Raw genomic sequence first — 23013 nt, forward strand, 5'->3', positions numbered from 1 at the left:
CACGCGAGAAAATGAATAGAAGACAAGTGACCCCAGCTGTCTCCCCTCCTCCCTCCATCCCCAGGAATGTCTTGTCCGCCTTAGTGATCTTCTTTGCCCAGCCAGTTCATGTGGGATGCTGCTGCTTTGTTAGATTGCCTCACCGCTGCTGTCTGACACTGTTGGTTTCCCGCCTCTCCAAATCTCCCTCAAGTTATTACTTCATTTGCAGCAGTGGTCAGAGCAAGGCAATTCTATTGATTTTCCTTCTTTTGTTCTCAGTTTCTCCATATATTAATTGGGTGTAATCATGTTTGCCATCACCCTATCTTTAGGGGAGATTAAATTTTGGTGTTTAAAGGGAGGGGTAGAGAGTGTTTTTGACTGGAGTGAGAGTATTCAAACTACAGTAGTGCACAGATTTTAAGATGAAACTCAGTTTTGTGTTTCAGGAGTGTTTTTTTTTTTTTTTTTTTAAAGAGCATTCTCTGTTCTGGATGTTTTCCAAATGGTCTATAAAATGCTGTGGGAGCTGTTCACCTAGAGATGTCACCTCAACGATTTAAGATTTGGAGGGATCCGGGGGGAGAGGAGTTTCAGGACAGCTCTGGAGGTTTGGGCCCCATCTCATGCTGGGTCACTGGAAATGGCCTCTGCTAATTGGACCATGTCCTGTCAGGACACATCAGACAAGGCCACGGTGACACCCGAGCTTGGTTGGGGGGAATGGTCTGTAGGAGCAGGTGTCACTGCTGCCGTGTCCTGGGAGCGCTTTGTTCCCCTGGGGAATGGAGCCAGCCAGCAGTCATGTGGACCGAGGTCAGGAGACTGTGCTGAGCTGGGTTCTCCGGGAGCCCAGGAGAGCCAGGACCGAAGTGTGAGCTATTTTGGGCTGTGTGGTGGCAGAGCTGGTGTGTGTGTGTCCTCTCAGGAGTGAGGATGTTTGCCTCCAAGAATCACTCCCAACACTAGAATGTGGGTTTTTTTGGCCATTGCCTTCCAAAAAGAAAAAAACCCCTCGGGTCCTTGGATTCTGTTAACGAGGAATATAAATTTTGGCTGCAGGGAGGAGCTGAGGAAGCACAGGCTGCTCCGGGTCCCACAGTAGGAAGCCTTCCTCCCTTTCTGTTGCTGCCTGGTCCCTCCACCCTCCCCTTCAGAGTTTCCTTGTGACTGTCCCGGGCATGGGCGTGAAGGGTAGGTGCCTGCGGGTGTGTTTGGTTGAAATGCTGGTGTGTGCACATGGCTCCCTGGTGGCTCTGCAGGAAGGAGCAGCGGGGGTTGTTCCAGTCCCCTGGGCTGGTCAGCACGCGTTCTGGGCAAGCCATACCATGCCCTTGGACAAAGTGACTCTAGGCAGCATGGAGCCCTCCACACTCTTTTCCCTAACCTGTAGCCCACTCCACCTGACCCCCTCCTGGTCATGGGTGGCCAGCATCTCTGAGCTGCCTGCCTGGACTGGGTTCGAGTCTGTGGCCCTCCCGCCAAATGAAGGGATTGGCTGTGAGGCAGGGTAACTAGTAGGCAATTGAAGTCTATGGATTTGGGCTGCCCTGTAATCCCAGCTCTGCCACTTAGTAGCTTTGTGATTTGGTTAAATTCCTTGTCCTCTTTGAGCTTCAGTTAACTCATCTGTGAATATGAGAGTGATGTATCCAAATGGCAGCTGAGCAGGGTACCTGCTGCATAGCAGGAGCTTGACAAATGCTCCTCTGATTACTGAAGCTGTGATGTTGGCTTGTTGAGCTACCAGTACACCATCCGCAGGGTCGCCCCAACACCCCGCACAGGACAAGCCTGATCCCAGCAAAGGGCATCCCTGCACTGGACCCGATAACCCCTGCTTTCATTCTAGGCACGGGCAGACAGCTTGTTGTGGCCCTTGTAGGGCTCCCCTGAGCACCCCTTTCCCCCTAGTATTGCCTCAGTGGTTAGCAAAGGGGCTGGTGGGGCCCAGGCAAAGAGCAGAGGCTGCCAGGGCAAACCTTCAAGCTGGCAAGTCAACATTTATTTATAGGTCTTGGAGGGAGATGGCACCCCAGGCAGTGAAGAAGGGCCTGGCAGAGGCAGCTGCAGTGAGCTGGGCGCAGTGACAGTGGTGGGGGGCTGGAGGATGCCGAGAGGCCAGGGGCATTTGTGTGTTGAAGAGTCAGGGTTCCAGCAGAAAGCAGCAGATTCAAACACAGTAAACTGAGGAGTGTTTAATAAGCTGGCTATTTATAAAAGTGTGGGCAGGGGAACCTACAAGGGGATAACGCAGCACCCTGGGGCGGGGGGAGGGGTGTCCCAGGGAGAGGGGAAGGTCACCGAGATTGCAGAGGGTACTGTATGGAGAGGACCGCCTGACAGGAGCTGGCACCTTCAGTGGAAGGATACAGCCACACTCCAGTGACCCAGCAAGGAGGAGGCTGGGGGAATTAATATCCCGTCTCTCTCTCTTCCCTCTCTTGATCTACTGCTAGCCTCCGCTGTTGGCCCAGGCCACAAAGCAGAGAGAAGAGAGTAAGTGGCTGACCACACAGGACAGACTTCTAAGGGCACTGGGCAGGGAGAAGAATGGTGGAGGGAGAACCTGGAGGGGCCACTGCACAGAGGAGCAAGGGAGAGGGGAGAGGTAAGGCTGGGACATTTAGGGATATGTGGGTGAAGAGAGTTGAGTGACCGAGGGGACCCAGCCAGAGGCTCTGTGGCAGAATGGCTAATATCATGGACTCAGGGAGGCAGACAGATGGGGACTGAAGCTCACTCTACTTCTGTGTGGTCTTGGGTGAGCTGTGTAAACTCTCTAGGCCTCAGTTTCCTCATTTGTAAATTGGGAATGATAAAGGTACTATTCTCAACCTCATAGTGGGGTACAGTGACATACTGAAGTCCTCAGCAAGGTGCCTGGGAGAGTGTGCAGGCTCAAGAAACGAAGCTAGAACAGATAGAGGGGTTCGCATGAAAGGAAGTGTCCAACTGTGCAGCCCCCTTGTGTAAGGCCCTGTGGGGACAGCATTTATCCACCTGATATTTATTGAGTGCCTCCTATATGCCAGGCACCCAGTTTTAGGCACTGGGAATACAGGGATGAACCAACTAGACCAGTCTTTCTCCCAGGGAGCTTATGTGGGGAAAAGACAGGCAGTAAGTAAATATAAACAAAATAATTTTTGATAGTTGGCAAAGTGCTAAAAAGACCATAAACCAGAGTGACAGGTAAAGAATGAGTGCTGTAGATAAGGAGCTTGAGGAAGTGGGAGTGAGGTGGGAGCGAGTGGAGCTGGAGGAGCAGACGCAGCCACTGTAAAGATGAGGAGAAGAACGTGCCTGTAGAGGGAGCTGCAGGTACAAAGGCCCTGAGCCAGGAGGAGGCTGGTGTTTGTGGGGCAGAGAGGTGGCTTGGCAATGGAGCATGGAGCTGATAATAGCATCTCCAGGGTGAACGGGAGAGCTAAGTGGGAAGCTCTTAGCCACCTCTACACGCTCACTGACCGTTAGCTGCTGGCTGTTATTTTTATTACTTTAACAAAAATTATTTTGAAAAAGGATGGCAGAAATAAGTGGGTAGATACGATATAAAATGTACCAGTGGCTCAGCATGCATTTACTGTCGACACATTGTGGAGTGGAGTGGTTAAGAGCCCAGACTCGGAGACAAGAACGCCTGGTTCCGATCCTGACTCGACCACTCCCTAGGTGACCTGGGGCCGATGCTTACACTGTCTGAGCTGCAGTGTCCTCATTTGGATAATGAGGGCTAGTAATAGCATCTCTGTCGTAGGGCTGGTGTAAGGATGGAATGCATTACTATTTCTAAAGCACTTACCACAGTTCCTGGCCCACCGTAAGGGCTGCCTAGTGGTGTTGCTGTTGCTAAGGCTCAGATGTAGATGCAGGGCTGGCCCAAGGAGACGTGAACCAAGGACTCTGCTCCCCATGAGTTTACTCATAGTCAGGTCTGGGACATGTGTCACCTGAGGCAGCATGTAAGGGTTATTGAATAAATGGCCAGACCATTACTGGAGGGACGCATCATCAGAGGTCTGGAGTGGGGACGGGAAGGCTTTGAGGAGGGATGTGAAGACAAGAAAATAAAATTACTACTAACTAGATCTGATGGCATCAGTCAGGTGAAGACAGAAATAATCAGATCAGTCTGCCCCAGAGCACTGCTTCTGCCTTCCCCATGTAGCCTTCTGCAACAATCTACACTTTCCCAGGCCCGGCCTAGGCTTTGGGAGGGTTCTTACCTCTCATATTCATAAGGGGCAGCCCCCCAATGCCCTTTGTCAGCTCCTATTGAGCTCTTAAATCTTCTGGAAGTTGTTGAGACTCTTCTACCCTTGACTTCCCTCAGGCCAGAGAGGCAAGGAAAGGTTAGAGGTCAGAGCACAGGAGCTAGGGAGCTGGGAGGATGGGGTGGAGGTGGAGGGCAGTGTTGATGGAATTAACCAGAACTCTGTGTGTCTGGCAACTGGCAGATTCTTCTGGTAAGATAAGTGGAACCCTCTGTAAGGTAATTATTAGAGACCATAAATTCCCCAGATAACCTGCCCTCGGAAGAGATATTGATGGCTGTGGGGCATGTGCTGGGGGCTGCTCTCTCCCCATTGATATTGACTCCTGTCCCTCCGCCTCCTCCTTCCCCCTCCTCTTCCTTCTTTGTTGCCTTTCCTCTAAGCAGCTGCCCTGCCCATCCCTCCTCCCCGACTGACCACAGCCCCTGGCTCAAGTTGGCTCTTCTGGACCTTTCTTTCTGCTTGTTTCTCAGCTCTCTTAATGCTGAAGGTCCCAGAACACAGCGTGGCCACGTGCATCCCAGTGGTTCAGCAGGCTTGGTGGAAGAGGTGCGGGCCCTGTGGGGAGGAGTTTCTAAGAACAGAAGGAGGCCCTGAGCTTCCCTTGGGTCCACGTCCCCAGAATGAGCACTAATCTAGTGTGTGATGTGTCAGCATCAGGCTCTGTGAAGGTCCCAGGGGTGGAGAGAAGGTAGATCAGGTGCTCAGCCTGGGCAGCAGGTAGCAGGCACCTGTTGGCACATCTTTCTTCCCTTATGGTACTTTCCGAAGCCCTCTCTTCTCTCCAAGCCAGTGGGCATCCCAGGGAACTCACACTTTGGCTGATATTCTCTAAATATTTGTTTCACAACCATACAAGAGGCAGAGGGCCCTATGAGAGGCAACCAGAGAGCAGGGCCACTGGAGGCAGCCTCTCCTCTCTTGTCCTGGGTTGTTCAGTTCTGGCCCCAGACCTGCACCCCAACTCTTGACAAACTGGATCTGACTTCTAGAAGCCCATTTAATGCCATCACTGACCATGTTCTGGGGGAGTCCACACTTCTCTCTGACCCCAAACAGCTGATCAATAGGATGACCTTATCATTTATCAGCCAAGCAAGGGCACTTTTGAGAAGGAAAGCAGGAGATATTAGTAATTACGCTGGGACCTCAATGTGAACTGACACTGTTCCACGCAGCCTGGGTCCTATTTATGGAAGTTCTCTGCCTGAGATGATGCTGGTAAGTATAAGCCACTCCAGCTTTCTACATTCCTGGTGATGTTTAGTGTGACTTAGAGATTGGACCCTGGCTGGTCTGCCTCACCCCTTGATCTGGCTCTGCACGTGTTCCCTTATTTGGAATACATGAGGATAATTCTCTGCACTTGACGATGGGAGCCTGGGGCCCAGAGGGGTTGAGGGACTTGCTGAAGACTCGCAGTGACGAAGTTCCAACTTTAACCTGGAACTGAGGTCCAGCCTTGATTTCCTTCTCAGCCTTTCAGGGGCCAAGCCCCATCCCTCCATTCTGTGGGATGATAGAATGTCCTCACCAAAACAGCCGAGGCTGGGATGCTTCTGTCAGCCTCATGCTGATCCTGATTTCTTTCTGGAGAGGAGAGAGATGGATGAGTGAGGCAGGGAGGCACCATAGGGAGAAGAAGGCTAAAGGAGAGCCTCTCCTGTGTCTGGTTGTTCGTGATGATTTTATTTGGAGTGAGGGGAACAAGGAGGGTTTGGGCACCATCCTCTTTGACAGAGAGCACCCCAGGGAGGGGGCAATGCTCTCAGCTCCCCCACTGCCTCAGCAATAGCCTTTAACTCACCAGGAGGAAAGGAGGCCTGTGCAACTGTCAGATTCGTCATTTCACCCATCGGCCAAGAGCGTTTCCTACATGAGAAAGGGCTTTCAAGGGAGGCCGGAAAAAATTAATTTTCAGCACTGAGTTTTGCTTACTGTACTTAACAATAATTATTAAATAGGTAGGGTGAGCTAGTGCTTGTTTTCCTTATTATTAACTGTATTTATGGGGTTTTATTATTTTGTACCAAGCTGGGATAATTGTAAAACTATCTGCTTAAGCCGTGTGACTCTTGCGCCTCCCATTCTATTTTCTTTCGTTCCAAGGGTGGAGTCTTTTCATTATTCAAGGCTTATGCTATAAACCAGGAATCAGCAAGCTTTTTCTGTAAAGGTCTGGATGGTAAATATTTTGGGCTTTGTGGGCCTTGTGGTCTCTGTTGGACTACTCAGCCCAACCATTGTAGTGCGAAAGCAGCCATAGACAATATGTAAACGAATGGGCATGGCTGTCTTCCAATAAAACTTTATTTATAGAAATTTGTGGTGGGCCAGATTTGGCCCAGTGGCTGTCATTTGCAGACCCCTGCTGTAAACAGTGGAGAAATCCCCGAACTAGGAGCCTGGACACTGAGGATCTAATCTCATCCCTGCCCCTGTGTGACTAGAGGAAATCGCTTCACCTCTCTGGTTATTGATTTTCCTTGCAATAAAACAAAGGCATAAGACTAGATGATCTCCAATACTCTGGGAATCTTAAATCTGACTCTTTGGTTTATGAGAATCTGGTATTTTTCTTTTCCTCCCCTCAGTGGATGTTCAGAACCACAGGGTCTCTCAGAGTCCCTCACCCCTTGCTCACCTTCGGGACGGATTTATTTTCTAAACTGCATAATAACATTTTGTATTTCTCTGATGGCATCTTTTCAGGCAGCACCATAACCACCAACTTCTTGAGTTACTGAGAGGTGGCTCTGTGACAGGAAAGTTTACCTCTGGACTGTTTGGCAGTTTGGGAAACTGAGGCACAGAAAAGCAAAATAGCTAAGATCACTCAGGAAACGATGATGCTCTTAGAGAAACCTAGTGTCTCCAAAACAAGAAGAATTGTTCAAGTCATTCTAATTTTGGAGGCACAACTCACTGTGAAGGGACAATTGTGCCCTGTGAGAGGCTGACAGTATAGTGGCCAAGAGCAAGGTTCTGGACCAAAATTGCTAGGTCTTGTATCTTCACTTAAAACCCCAGGCAATCACTGAAGATTCTCTGTGCCTCAGTTTCGTAATCTGTAGAATGGGGGGAAATAATAGGATGGGGTTGTTGTGAGGGTGAAATGAGATAACATATGTGAAGTGCTTAGAACAGGGCCTGGCACACATGGTAAGTGCTCAACAAATGGTAGTTATGCCACTATTATGATAATACCACCATCTTCTCATTCTTCTAGAAATAAGTTGAGGGTGTCTCTTCCTCATTTTTATAGTAACATTCAGCTTTTGGATTGGAGACCTGGGCTGAATGCTTTGCTCCTGACCTGTATGTTAAGTGACTCTTGATGAGGTGGAAAGACTGGGGGAAGAAGATGGTGGAGGGAGAAAGGCTTGAGAAGAAGAAAGGAAGGGAGGGAGGGAGGAAGGGGAGGGGAGGAAGGAGGAAATGAGGAAGAGAGGAAGGCAGGAGGGAGGGAGGAAGGGAGGAGGGAGGGAACTTGGGAGAATAGGTCTATGAAGAAAGGAGGATCGATTCTAAATTCTATCACGTCCCTTCTAGTTGTTGGGCTGAGAAGAAAAACAGACCCCTTCAGCTGTGTGGAGGTTTTGGTATCCTTTGTCATTATCCTGGGATATAGAGGTTCAGGAGGGCAGATTTAGGTATTTCTAGGGGGCACTCACCTTTTGGTTTTGGTATTCTTAGTTTCCCAGGGTATTTGTACCTTTTCCACCAGAGAACTTAAATTTGGGAACATGACCATGCTCTTGGTCATCCTGGCTTTGTTCTGTCCTTATTAAAATGTTTACAAGTGTGTGCCTCAAAAAAAAAAAAAAAACAGCAGGCTTGAGACAGTTTTCTCAGGGGGCTGCCAAGAGAAGTTGGGGTGACTCTCGACCTTGTGGCGGTTAAATGGGACTCAGTGCTTCTTTGTTTGGCTTGATGTCCTGGAGAAGGGCGGCCCGGACATCATTTGGTCTGCAGGGCGTTTGCTTCTGCGGGCTGATTTTAACCAACTCTGACAGGAGGGCAGAGGCCCCCAGGCGAGGTCAGGACCACAAATCCCATCCCAGCAGGTGCACTATGGGGAGACAGCGCCCTCCGGATGACCTTCAAGTTCCCATTGATTTCCCGTCAAGCAGTGCCTCCCCACCCCCATCCTGGCCCTGCCCCTGCCACTACCCGCGGGCTCGGGGCTCTGGGAGAAGACGTGGATCAGCTCTCTGAGAAAGAACGTGCAGAGGGGGTTAATTCAGAGAGAGGCCCTTTCAGGGAGCTGGAGTGGGGACGTGGGGACCACGTTCTGGCACTGCTTGTTTACAGTGTCAATATCAGGCGTGGAATGTCCTTTTTGGGCACAGAAAGGAGCGGCTGATGTCACAAATGGCATAATTCATCCACTTGGCCCCACTTCTCTCCAGGTTTTAGAGTAAGGGGGTGGCATTGTGGGGTCATGAACAAGATTCAAGTATGGACAGAGGAATAGACCCCTAACCCACTGTCATGGGTGTGTTGGGCAGGGAAGAGCAGAAGTGAGAAGGTGGCAGTGTGATTCTCATTCCCTGTGCTGGGGGCCTCCCCCTAGTGCTGACCTTCTTGCCCTCTGCAAGGCCGGGGTTCTATACCATCAACAGTGGCAGGTAGGCCTAGATCTTTCACTCAATTGTTCAATGTTACCCGTCCAGCATTTCCTATGTGCCAAATCCTGTGTTGGGTGCAGGAGATCCAGTCACAGACAAGAGAAACAAAGACACTGCTCTCACGGAGCTCACAATTTTGTTATATAGAGACAATCAGCAGGCAGAGAAAACAGAGAAACTTTTTGATAGTGCTAAGTATTATGAAACAAAAAATAGAATATGAGACAGCAAGGGCTAGAACAGGAGTGGAGTGGGGTAGGCTCCCCTAGATAGGGTTGGTCAAAGAAGACTTCTCTGAGGAGATGCTGGCCATGAGAAGATCTGGGAGAAATGTATACCAGGAAGAGAGAATAGCATGTGCAAAGGTCCTGAGGTGAGATGATTTTGGTATACTAGAGGGACAGAAAGAAGTGCAATGAAGATGGGGTCCAGTAGACAAGGGGGCAGGAGACAAGGTGAAGCAGGAAAGGGGAGCATGGCCAGACAGTCTAGGGGCCTGTAGCCAAGAGAAGGAGTTCGGATTTTATTCTGAGTACGGTGAAAGCCATTGGAGGGATTTAAGGAGGAGAATGTCAAGATCTGATTTCCATTTCAAAAAGATCACTTGGACTGCTGTGTTGAGAACTGACTAACGAGGACGTGCTCTCTGTGGCTGTGTTTTAAATGCCAGACCAATATTCCCTTTACTGGGGAGGGCAGCATTGAGACCCTTGTAGTCCAGCAGTAAAGATGGGGTCTGAGGATGTGTTTGTCCAAGAATGGTCTCTAATCAATGATCTGCTTCTACTGGCAATCACACGCAGGGGACAGCATACTGGTGCCCAGCTTGTAGCCGGGGTTTCAGAGAGGACTCAGTCTATGAACCAGTAAAAATACTTTCTCCATCAATGAAGTTTCTGTCATGGGTGTGTGTTTTCTCTCTAGGTATGCTTCACCCTAGATATAGCAGTCTTTTTTTTTCACTTTTGAAAGTTGGTTGCATTCTACACATTCTTTAGCTTCCAGAGGAGAGATTTATTTTGTCATGTCTGGATGCCGTTTGAAAGGCAAACCTTGGATATAAGAAAAGCCAGTCTTCTTCCTCCCCAGAGCACTCCCCTTCCCCAACCCCCTCAGGCCCCCTTTATTTACTGGAAGGAATCCCACTGCTTTGCACCTGCCTCCAGTCTCCCGTCCTTGGTAGCACCTTGACTTCAACCCCGAGTTGCATATGTCATCAGAACACCCAGTGGCAGCTCAGAAATCATGGCCAGGTTCAATATAAATTCTGTCTTGCTTAGGCAGCTTTGCATAATAAGTCCCTGAAAAGTCTCCACCAGACTAGGTGCCGGAAAAGGGATTTATTGGGTCTAGCGGGCCTGAACATCAGACTGAGTGGCATTTAAGTCATGATAGGAGTTTTAGGGTTCACATTCTTCATCTGACTTGGCTTTTGCAAAGTAATACCCTTGTCCCCAAGATGCCTTTCCTATGATGTTATGAGGGTCAGAGTACCCGCCAGAGTGACCACTCTAAGGATGTCAGAATCTTCTCCATACATTTGCCTTGATCAGGCATCTTGGATGTTTCGTTAGGGATGAGGACTTCTGTGGGACTAGTCTGCGACAGGTTAGTGCTGCCACGTTAATCCATGCCAGCTGCCTGAAAAAAAATTCTCCCACAGGAACAAAACCAGATGAGTTGAAGTCAGTTAACTGGGCTTTCCTGCTCTGCTATTAAAACACGGCCCAAGAGCATCACAAGGCCCTCTTGTTCATGCCCTTGCTCGGGAGTTGGAGAGCTATCCTTATATCAGTGAGTCTCATATTTCTCAGAATCACTGGGGGATCTGTCAAAAATACAGATGTCTGGATCACATGCCAAACTTCCAGAAGGAGAATTTCACAGCCCCCCCCTCCCCATTGATTCTGACACAAACCCAAGTTTGAGACCCACTGCCCTAAACCATTCTTCTGGAGAATCGGGTGATAGCATTCTTGGGAAGCACAAAATGGGCATCTCCTGCATCTTTGAAGCCATCAGGTGCCCACCCAAACCTCTGTCCCAAGACATTAGGCAGCCAGGTGTTCTGATGACAGCACAGAAAAGTACTCAGTGAGCTGCTTGTAATGTTCAGAGAGGGGGAATATTCTGCGTCTTGCAGAGTGGCATGAATATTGTAGATGGAGAAATGAAAATCTCGAGAGCTGAAGTGAACCTTTTAGGACAATGGGGAAAATTCAGTAGGACTTGAACTTGTAGGTTGTCTGTTTTTGGATGCCCAGTCCTGTGCTCTGGAGAAGCCAGATAACTTCAGGCTCAGTTCCTTTTCATATGGAGAAAGTTAGAGTGTCCCAGGCATCTCTCAAGTGCGGAGCTTCCATTAGTTTGCCAAGGATGGCGTGACACTTCAATCGAGGAATCCAGACTCATCGCATGCTTCTACACACCCAGCACTGTGCTTGGTTGGGTAGCACAGAAGCATATAACTCTTAGTCTCTGTCTTCAAGATGCTTGTAATCTAGTTGTGGGGGGGGAGATAAGGAGGGCGGTAGGGACTGGCCAAATGTGAGTGAGACAATTAGGGAGCTCGGAGAAGGCAGAGAGCAGGCGCTACTGGCGGGGATAACTGTGGAGGCTTCATGGAAGAGGGAGGACTTCAGCCAGCCCTTGAATAGGATAAGATCAGCCAGACCAAGGGCAGGACGCAAGAATTCCAGGTGGGAGGAAGGACCTGAGTAAAGTATTTTATTGGGGTGCAGGGGTAGGGCTGTCTGCTTCATATACACATGAAGGTCAGATGAGGATTCATTCATTCATTCATCATTCAACCCAACATGGCAAGCTCTGTGCTGGGCTCGGGGATAGACGAGGTCTCTGCACTTGGTGCAGCTTCGCGCTGCTGGGATCAGCATACAACAGCTACTCTGTTCTCCTTGACGCCTGAGATTTGGCCTCGGCCACCTCGCTGCCTGATGCCTTAGGACAGAGGTCTGGGTGGGCACCTGACAGCCTCAAAGACACTGCAGTAGTGAGTGTGGGGGGAATTTGTGGCACATGGAGAGCATCAGCCCGCTCAGGCAGAGGGTCGTGTCACAAAGTGGCAGACAACACTGCTCTTTGGGGGAAGGAGAAAGGAACCGCCATTGATTATGGGCATTTACCTCTGTGTGCTGGAGACTCCATCTCATTTAATTCTCTCACAGACCTGCAGTGGGGGTTTTGTTACCCATATTGTGGGGAGTAGAATTTAGGCTCAGGTGGGTTGAGTAACTTGCCCCACGGTTGTGTAGACAGTAAGCAGTGGAGCTGGACTCTGATCTGCCTGATTCCAAGTCTCTGTTCTTCCCGCTGTGCCCCAGTACCTCGGCTCTCCAAGGGCCTCGTTAGCCTGCCAGAGGAATTTCGGTACCATTGGGAGCCATCTTGGCTTCTACATTGAGGAACAGAAGACTAAAAATTGGGTTTGAGGGAGATTTCTTTTTGTCAGGACGGGTAAGAGAAGAGCTATAGTGATTGCAGCCAGGAGACTGTTGCAATGACCCAGGAGCCCGGTGATGAGGACTAAATGAGAGTGATTGCAGACATTCTCTCAATTTTCTCTAAAGTTGCGAGCAGACAGCCATGCAATCTAAATCACCAAGCTATATGCGCATCAGACTCTGAAGACGCGCACGTGCACGCAGCATATGCTTTACTGTTCTCATTTAAACACCTGCCATAGGCGAGTGGGATATGAGTTGCTGTTGAAAGCAATTCAGCAAAGACTTATTGGGCACCTACTGTGTGCTGGGCTCTGTACTGGACCCTGGGGGGCATCAGTAAAAAGGCCAGGTTTGCAGGGTTGCTGGGTTACACTGCTCCAGTGTTACACTTCACATTGAAGTTTATATGAACGGCACCCCCTGGAGTTGCTACGTGCAAAGCCTGGGTGGCTGTGTGCAGTGGCCCTGCAGATGTAGTCCCTGCCCTCACGGAGTTGATAGGTTAGTAGGGAAGACAAGTATGAGTCATTGGATTGAGTTGAATTGACATCATTAATAGTATTATTGATGTCTTTGTTGGAACAGGACAGAATGAGGGAGGAAGGGGATTGGCATCTCTCTCTCACTCATCCTCTATAGCCCTTTCCTATGTTAAATATCAGAAACACTGTCTTAGTCAGCTTGGGCTGCTATAACAGAATGCCATGGACTGGGCAGCTTAACAACAGACATTTATTTCTCACAGTTCTAGAGGCTGGAAAGTCTGAGATTAGAGTCCTAGCATAGTCGTGTTCTGGTGAGGATCCTCTTCTTGGCTTGCAAACATCAGCCTTCTTGCTGGCTGTATCCTCACATGGCAGAGGGAGCTCTCCTCTCTGTTCTTATAAGGGCACTAATCCCATCAAGAGGGCTCTACCCTCATGACCCAATTACCTCCCCAAAGTCCCATCTCCAAATACTATCACATTGCGGGTTAGGGCTTCGACGTACGAATTTCTAGGGGGAACAGTTCAGTCCATAGCAAACACTAAACTTGGCTTTCTTTCAAGGGCAGCTTTAGGACCAGTGTAACTGCGAGGAAGATGAAAAGTTCCCCCCACCCTGCCAAACATTGCTCCTGCTTGCTGGTTATAATAAAACACTACATAAACGGGAGACAGCTTTCCATGCCGCAGTTAAACACGTTTAAATGCAAACAGAAGGAAGTTAGCATGTTGGTGTAGACGAGTTTTAACGTGTGTTTGTGGGCAGTCGTGGAAGTGTGGGCAGCTGAGTGAGACAGCAGGCAATCCAGGTGCCCACAGAGAAGAGGGGCCCTCGGGGGGTGGGGGGGAAGGAGGGGCCAGAAATCCTGCTACAGGCCAGGGCTTCTCTTTATCTCTGCTTATCTCTGTTTATGTGCACAAATAGCAGTGATGGGCCAAGGTCCTGTTTTTTACAGCCAAAGGGGACTTGTGGCCATGCAGTGGGAAGGCAGAGAAAGCGCCAACTCCCTGAGAAATGAAAGAATCCAGTGCCAGATGGGATGAAAGAAAGGGAAGGGCCAAGGACGACTTTTTGGAGAGATACAAGAGCAGTGTTCCCTCAGGTCCCCCCCACCCCTAGAAGAATGGGGACTCTGGGGAGGGAGCAGGCTTCTGGCAGGAGATGAGGAATTTGCTTTTGGACACGTGATTGAGATATGGCAGGACACCTGTCCTTGGGTCAGAACACAGGACTAGAGGGACATGAAGAGGGAGGGGCCCCAGGTGTCTGGGTTGGAGAGTTGGACCTGAGAGTCAGCTCAGAACAGTGGATGTGGAATCTGTGAGAACAGGCGAGGTCTCAAGAGGGGGAGCTGGAAGCGTGAAGAAGAGGAGCAGAGGGTCTTGGAGGGGCTGTGGTAGGCTCTGAAAATCATATTTGGAGCCTAGTTGGCAATCATTTTGGAGAAGTCTCATTTTTTTCCACTCTGAATCCTCTTTGGCCCCCTGGAAGCCATTTCTTCACAGATATGCTCAAGGAAGTTCCCTGGAAAGCTCTCAGAACTCAGATGGCTCCCTCACTCCAGATGGGATTTCTAAGGGCTCTCACCCCTCACAATGCCCCCAGAACTGGGCAGCCAGCAAGGCTCCAAGCAGCAGGCTTTGGGGGGGGGGCGGTGGCTCCTGCTCTGGCGGAGAGCCCAGCAATCCATGCCTTTTGCCTTTCCTGCTTCTGATTGCAGCCTTGAGTAGCCTGGAGTCAGTGTTGATGAGAACATCATTCTACTCTGCCTGCGCCAGCTTCTCCGAGCCTGAAACATCCATCACCCCGTGGTAATCCAGCTCCCTTGGTTTGGTGCAGACAACTGATGGCTGAGGCTGGGCCAGGCAGACCAGGCCTGGGGCACGCTGGTCACCACTCTGCAAAATGAGTCGTTCACTGCCAGCCTTTCTCTGCTCCCTCTGCCCCTTGCAACTTGAATGCAAATGTCACCCCTAGAACCCTATCATTGTGGAATTTTTTTTTTTTTCTTTTTACGAAATGCCATATTGAAAAGGACATTTGTCTTCTCTCCTGTTTAGATTGCTTCCCATGGGTTAGGGAGACCTGGCCATTGATTTTCTTCTAGAGAGCAGAGCAAGCCCTGTGAAGATTTTGGCTAATTAACTTTTGGAGAAGTGCTCCTTGAATTTATCAAGGAGGTTGAAGTCTCTTTTCTCCTTCCATATCTTGAAAAAGGCTTTAAACTTTTGTTTCCGAATCTCTGCCAATGCCTGGGCTGTTTAAAGTGACTTCCCTGGAGACGATGGCAGAGAAGGTGCTGGATGTTGCATTTTTGCAGCTCCCATCTTTAATACACTTTTTCCAGTCCACAGAAAGTCTTTTCTGTTTACATAAGAGAGGTATCATTCACACGAAGATTACATTTAAAAATACACATTTCCCCCCAGCATGCCTGTTACTAATAACATTGCATGTTATGAAAGTGGAAAGTATTTAAGATGAAATTAATTTTCGCCCAGCGTGTCATTTTGTTTGACATTCTTGTTCCATTCAGTGTGGGGCACGAATGTGGCCAACCTCACTTTTCATTTTCAGCAAGTTCACTTTCTTGGTCCTCTCTGTTGGGTTGAAGCTGTTGGAAGTAAGTTACGAGAATATCAGGAAAAGTCTGATTTGAGATCCTACTGTAGATTTCCTTTGTATTGGCTTCCAAGAGTTTGTTTTGAAAATGGAAACCTTCTTCTCTCCAGTTGATGAGTTTTAGCGTATAATTTTCTTATCTTTCTTTTTTTTAATGGGTTCTCTTTCAACAGAATTTTTGGAATTGGAATAGTTAACATCTTTTTTGACAGTCTGTTAAAAGATTGTGGGAAAGCAGCTAACTCTTTCTCACATCAGACACCTCTCTGTTAGGTGTTCTTGTCAGTTCTCATCAATGTGGTGTGGCTGGTCGCTGTTTCGTGGAGGGGCGTGGGCATCCAGGACACTCTGGACAGGTTGTGTCATCTTGTCTGAGCTGAGCTGCCCGGGAAAGTTCTGTTACACTGGGCTACATTGCTTTAGCAGAAGGAGGCATTTGAGCTGGTGGGACACAGATGTGAACACTTTGTAGGAAATGGTTCTTTATTTTTGATCAATCTCATGATCCTTGTTTACCAACTTTGATTACATCAGCGTATGTGCTGTTCTGTTTTATAGCATTTTAACGGGCTTTCACCCCTCCTCCCCAATTCATTTCCAGCTGTGTGACTATTATAATTGGATTACAGTTTGGTTTTGCAACTGCAAGGACACTTTCTGAGCTCAGCCATGCCTTCCTTGTGAGGGTGAAGAAGTTCAGAGGTGAAAAAGGAGCAAAGGGCTTTTTTTTTTTTTTTTTTAAGGAGGCATGTCAACAAGTAATTTCCAAAAGATGCCTCAAAAGCTTCAATGATTGTATCCTCCCAGAATAAGAAGTTTGCTTTAAAGTCTTTGGTAGACTGTGGCCCATTGACTTTTTTTTTAAGAGTGTAGAAAAACCTATGTAAAACTTTGCTTTCTTTATTCCTCTAAATATTTTGGTGAAGAAATATATTATTTTTGACTTAGAGACTTTCCCCCCCTTGATTTCGGCTTCTTCAAATCTACGTAGAACCAAAACAAAAGGACATTCATAATGTCGCTTTCGAAATGAGCTGCTTGATTCTCTGTGTTGGCCCTGCACTCCCTGTGGCTCCTCCCCTTCCTGCCTCTTCCTCCTCCTCCCCGCTATGAAGCACAAGTTCACCTGGCAAAGGTTACGTTATTACATGTGTATTTCCTTGGGCCATTCATTTAACCTCCAATGTTAGGTATTTGATCTCATTGATTATTTTTATGCTTTACATTTTTCTCAGTTTTACCAACGTTATACTTTTGGTCTTTGAAAAGGATACCATCTTAAAATTAGTAGCATCACCACATGTCCAAGGAGGGTGGGTGACATCAGTTTCCCTCGGGGTGTGTTCGGTTTTCCCTGGTCTCATTCCTCCTCTCTGTGTCTCCCGGCAGGCTTGGGGACCAGTTCTACAAGGAAGCCATTGAGCACTGTCGGAGTTATAACTCCCGGCTGTGCGCAGAGCGCAGCGTGCGTCTCCCCTTCCTGGACTCGCAGACCGGGGTGGCCCAGAACAACTGCTACATCTGGATGGAGAAGAGGCACCGAGGCCCAGGTGAGCCATGCCACCCCTGGGACGTCTGCATGTCCGGGCTCCCTGTTTGGCTGGAGGAGGACCGGAGCTCCTCTGGGAATCCGCAGCGCGAGTGGGGGTGGGGCAAGCTGTACAGGGGGCCCGGGATACTTTCAAGAAACTCAAATACTTTTGTAGGTCTGGGCGGGTGTTCCAAGGATGGTGTGGGGCATTGAAGCCACATTGACCGGGCAGGGGCAGAGAACTTAGGATGTTTAGCCCAAAAAAGGGAAGACTGAGGACAGCCATCTTCATCTTTTCCCTTGTGTGTTGGTGTAGCTTAGCGGTTGTAAGCTGGAAATCCGCAGTCAGATGTGGGTTTGAGGCTTAGCCTTGTCATCAAGCCTTTCTCCCTCGGGTTCCTCATCTGTAAAATGGGGATAATAATGGCGCTTACCTCATTTAATGAAAATATTCATTAAAAATCTCATAACATGAGTTTAGCAAGTGGTATGTGCTCTAAAAATGCTGGCTATTATTGTTAGTATTACTGTTATTACTACTATTACTAGTCTTCTAGGCTGCAGAGAACAGAATAAAGACCAATGGGTGGGGCTGGCCCCATGGCTCAGTGGTTAAGTGCGCACGCTCTGCTACTGGCCGCCCGGGTTCGGACCCCGGGCGCGCAGGGACGCACTGCTTCTCTGGCCATGCTGAGACCGCGTCCCACATACAGCAACTAGAAGGATGTGCAACTATGACATACAACTATCTGCTGGGGCTTTGGGGAAAAAAAAGGAGGAGGATTGGCAATAGATGTTAGCTCAGGGCTGATCTTCATCACACACACACACAAAAAGACCAATGGGTGGAGATTAGGGAGGCAACAATAGGAATGCAGTTTTCTGGCTCTATATGGGTATGTTTAAAAAACTTTTATTATGAAACTATTATTATGAAATTTCAAACCCATGCAAAAGTGGAGAGAATACTCAAGTGAATCTCCATGTATTTTTCACCCAGCCTCAACAATGATCAGGTCATAGCCAATCTTGTTTCATTTATACTCACCTCCCACTTTCTTCCTTGACCCCAGGTTATTTTGAAGCATATCCAAGATGCATATTATTTCATCTATAAATGTTTCAGTAGGTGTCTTGAAGTAAAAATGACGTAAAAAACCAAACCCACAATAGCTATGAAAGCCCAAAGTTTAACAGTAAGACTTTAATGTCATCAAATATTTGGTCAACATTTATTTCCCCCTGTAGGTTATTATTTATTTATTTATTTTTTATTTTTTTTTTGCCCCCAAAGCCCCAGTAGATAGTTGTATGTCACAGCTGCACACCCTTCTAGTTGCTGTATGTGGGACTCCGCCTCAGGATGGACAGAGAGTTGGTGCCTGGATGCGCACCCGGGATCCGAACTCGGGCCGCCAGCATTGCAGCGCGTGCACTTAACCACCAAGCCACAGGGCCGGCCCCCCCCCGTAGGTTAAATGAAGATCCAAATAGGATCCCTACGTTGCAATTGGTTGATGTGTCTCTTAATTCTCTTTAAAGCTGTAGCGTGCTCTCTCTCTCCCTCTTTCTCTCTCTCCCCCTTGCATGTTATTTGTGTGGGTTGTTTACATTGTAAGGTTTCCCAGAGTCTGGCTTCTGATTGCATCCCCGTGGTGTTATTCCTGTGAATTGGTAGTTAGGTCTAGAGACTTGAGCAGATTCAGGTTCAATTTTTGGGGCAAGGACAATTCCTAAGTGGTGGTGCGCACTTCCGTCAGGAGGCTCATGCCGTCTGGTTATCTCTCTTTTACTGATGTTAGCAGCCCTTGATGATAATTGCCTGGATCCTTTATGCCATTAAGGGTTGCAAAAAGGTGACGTTTGATTTGAGGCTGTCATTATTTCCCCATTTATTACCTCTACAACTTCTATAAAGAGAAATATCTCATTAAAATTTTGATTATTGTGAGGTACAGATCACATATGAAAGGCAGGAGAAATGATTTTCCCTCTTTATTTACTGATTTTCAAAATAATGAGTTGGTTCCCTAGTATTCTCCAAAGGGATCATTGTGAGTTTACAGATTTAAACATATTGAATGCGTTTTAATCCACTGCAGCTATTACTGATGCTTAAATTGTCCCATCTTTGGCCAGTAGGGATTTGGGCCAGTGCTGGTGTTTTGAAACAACTCCAGTAGTTTCTGGTAGCTTCCTTGCTATTCTAATATTAGGACAAATGTTTCAGGCTCATCTCATACTCTTCCTGCCCTAGACCTGGAATCAGCTGTTTCTCTAAGAAACCTTGCTTTATTTTTGTAGGAAATGTTGTTTAGATGCCACAATCTGGTGGTGCTCACTGCTTCTGGGTTGGTCATTGTTTCTAGGACTTTTCAGTGAGCAGAACTAAGAAATATGATTTCTTTTTTTTTTTTTTTAAGAGAAAATACATTATGAAATTATACTGATATTTCCCATTCAATTCAATTTTACACAGTTTTTACTTAATCTTTTTTTTTTTTTTTGTGAGGAAGATCAGCCCTGAGCTAACATCTGCCAATCCTCCTCTTTTTGCTGAGGAAGACTGGCCCTGGGCTAACATCTGTGCCCATCTTCCTCCACTTTATATGGGAGGCCACCACAGCATGGCCTGACGAGCAGTGCGTTGGTGCGCGCCCGGGATCCGAACCTGGGCCGCCAGCAGCAGAGCATACGCTCTTAACCGCTACAGCACAGGGCCGGCCCTACTTAACAATCTTAATTCTGTATCTCCTTTCTCCCACACCAAAAAAATCCTGGCTCTTAATGATGCCAACATATTTACTTATTTACTTTATCCCACAGTATCCACACAACAGTGTCAGAATAAAATGAGACGAGCAACAATAAGATGACTGACAACAGTGAAGACTTTTTTCTTTTTTGCAATTCTTTTTGTCCTTAGGGTATTTCCTATTAAGGATGTAGAGTCAAATTACTGTGTGTGTGAAACAAAGTCACTTGAAATAGTTCCTCTGTGTGGTTGTTCCACTAACTCAGTTAACACACTTGGATTTATTTGTTTCATTTTGCTTTCACTTATTAGGTATTCTTTTTTGTTTTGAATTTCATATAATTTCTTGGTCTTTTTTTTTTTTTTGGCTGAGTGAGATTCACCCTGAACTAACATCGTCGCTAATCCTCCTCTTTTTTTGCTTGATGAAGATTAGCCCTGAGCTAAGATCTGTGCCAATTTTCCTCTATTTTATTTAATTTTTGTATGTGGGTCGCCACCACAGCATGGCTGGTGAGTGGAGTAGGTCTGTGTCCAGGATCCGAAGCTGTGATCCCAGGCCGCTGAAGCAGAGTGTGTGGAACTTTAACCACTCGGCCACGGGACTGGGCCCTGTCTTTTTAAGTTAACTTTTAATTTTGAGATAATGATAGATCCAACAGGAAATTGCAAACAGTACAGAGAGATCCCTTTTACCCTTCACCCACTTCCCCCAATGGATACATCTGAGGTGACTATATACAATATCAAAACCAGAAAGTTGACGTTGGTAAAATGTGCATAGTTCTGTGCCATTTTATCACATGTATAGATTTGTGGAACCACCACTGCAGTCAAGATACCACAAAGATCTCCCTCATACTACCGCTTTATAATCACACCTATCTTTCCCTCTCATCATTTAAATCCCTTTACCCTCCCCATTTATAATATAGTGTCTTAAACATTTCCTCTACATACATTGAAAACCACATCAGACAGTATTATAATTTCACTTCAACCATCAAACATAATTTAAAAAACTTGAGAAGTCTCTATTTTATTTACTCATGTTTTTACTCTCTTGTTGTTCTTTCTTCCCTCCTGATGTTCCGAGATTCCTTCTTTTATAATTCCTTTCTGATTAAGCACTTTAGCCATTCTTTTAAAGTAGGTCTGCTGGTAACAACTTCTCTTTGTTCTCCTTCGTCTGAGAATGTCTTGATTTTTCCTTTATTCCTGAAGGATATATATATATATATTTTGTGAGGAGATCAGCCCTGTGCTAACATCTGCCAATCCTTTTTTTTTTGCTGAGGAAGACTGGCCCTGGGCTAACATCTGTGCCCATCTTCCTCCACTTTATATGGGATGCCGCCACAGCATGGCTTGCCAAGCAGTGCATCAGTGCGCACCCGGGATCCGAACTGGTGAACCCCGGGCTGCCACAGCGGAGCACACGCACTTAACTGCTTGCTCCACCGGGCTGGCCCCCCGAAGGATATTTTTGCTGAACATAAAATTCTGGGTTGACAGTTCTTTTATTTTAGCACTTGAAAAATGTTTTGCCACTTCCTTTGGCCTCCGTGGTTTGTGATGAGAAATCTGCTGTCATTTAAATTGTTTTCCTTTATAAATGAGATGTCATTTCTCTTTTGCTCCTTTCAAGATTTTTTTCTTTGTCTTTGGTTTTCAAAAAATTGATTTTGATATGTCTAGGTGTGGATTTCTTTGAGTTTATTCTTTTTGGAATTCATTCAGCTTCTTCAATCTGTAGGTTTATGTCTTTTGCCAAATCTGAGCAAATTTCAGCTGTTATTTCTTTGAATACATTTTTAACCCCTGCTCTCTTTCCCCTCTCCTTCTGCTACTCCACTGACACAAATGTTAGATCTTTTGTTACAGTTCCGCAAGTCTCCCGGGCTCTGTTCGTTTTTTTTTCAGTCTATTTTCTCTCTGTTGCTCAGATGGGTGACTTCTATTGTTCTCTCTTCAAGTTCACTACTTCTGTCTTCTATCCTCTATAGTCTGCTGTTGAGCCCATCCATTAAGGTTTTGTGTGTGTGTGTGTGTGTGTGTGTGTGGGCATGTGTGCGCACTTCATTTCTAAAATTTCCATTTCATTCTTTATAGCTTATATTTCTTTACTGAGACTTTGTTTGTTTCAAGTGTTCATAATTGTTTGTTGAAACATTTTTATGATGGCTGCTTTAAAACTCTTGTCAGATAATTGTAACATTTGTATCATTTCTGTCTTAGTATCTGTTGTCTTTTCTCATTCAAGTTGAGATTTTCCTGGTTCTTTGTATGAATGACTTTGATTGAATACTGGACATTTTGGCCATAATGTTATGAGAGTCTAGATGTTATTTAAATCTTCTGTTTTCACAGACCTCCTTTGACACTGTGCTGGTGGGGGAATGGGGTGCGCCCCTCATTACTGTCAGATGGGTGTGGAAGTCCAGGTTCCCCACTCAGCCTCTGTTGACACCCTGGAGGGGGAGGAGCACCTCATTATTGCTGGGTGGGGGTGGGAGGTCAGGCTCCCCATTAGGCCTCCACTGATACCACCCTAGCTGGGAGGAGGCAGGGTGCTTCTTCATGAGTCCCCATGTGGCCTCCACTGACACCATGGGATGTTAGCTCCTGACTCAGCCTTCTCTGACACCAGTCCAGCAAGGATTTTGGGATGCCCTGCTAGGCTGCCCTTTCCCTGCTCCTTTAACTAAAGAGAGCAGGATTTTCTTGGGGATTTTTTTTTTTTGTCTACATTTGTTGGTGTTTCTGGGTTATTAGCTTTTCCAGAACCCAGTCTGGGATATATAAGGCAAAAAGACTACCCAGGGACCTCACCACCCTGTTGTTCCTTGGGTCCGAAAGTCCCTAGCTGGTCCGCCTTTTCTCTTTACCTTTCAGTATCTTATTTTTGTTGTGTAAACAATGTCTAGGAGTCTTAATGTACTCAGTGGGAGGAATATGGAAGAGCGTATCTACTCCATCTTTCCAGAAGCCTAAGTCCCTGGGTTGCTTTTTCGTTAAAAAAAGTTAACAGCTTTATTGAAGTATAATTGACATACAGTAAACTGCACATATTTAACATGTACAATTTGATAAGTTTTGACATGTATAGACCTGTGAAATCGTTACCATAATCAAAATAATGAACGTATCCATGATGCCCAAGTCTCCTCGTGTCCCTTGTAATCCCTCCCTCCTGCCCTTCCCCCTGCCTCCACCTTTCATCACTCCCTCCCCCAGGCAACCACTGATTTGCCTTCTATATCGG

General features: G+C 47.1%; 1 protein-coding gene across 4 annotated transcripts in view; it reads left to right on the forward strand.

Moving 5' to 3' along the window:
- Positions 1 to 23013, forward strand: part of DPF3 (double PHD fingers 3) — a 241609-nt gene that overhangs the window by 80571 nt on the left and 138025 nt on the right. For all 4 annotated transcript variants that reach the window (XR_015556157.1, XR_015556158.1, XM_087448284.1 and 1 more), the window contains exon 2: positions 16852 to 17012. Coding sequence is in view for 2 of the 4 variants with exons in the window: in XM_087448284.1 (XP_087304410.1) it covers positions 16852 to 17012 (161 nt within the window). In the remaining 2 variants the exon portion in view is untranslated. The remainder of the gene's footprint in view (positions 1 to 16851; positions 17013 to 23013) is intronic.

The sequence above is a fragment of the Ceratotherium simum genome, chromosome 24, assembly GCF_057802395.1.
Source record: "Ceratotherium simum simum isolate JZ-2026a chromosome 24, ASM5780239v1, whole genome shotgun sequence".
Classification (NCBI taxonomy): domain Eukaryota; kingdom Metazoa; phylum Chordata; class Mammalia; order Perissodactyla; family Rhinocerotidae; genus Ceratotherium; species Ceratotherium simum.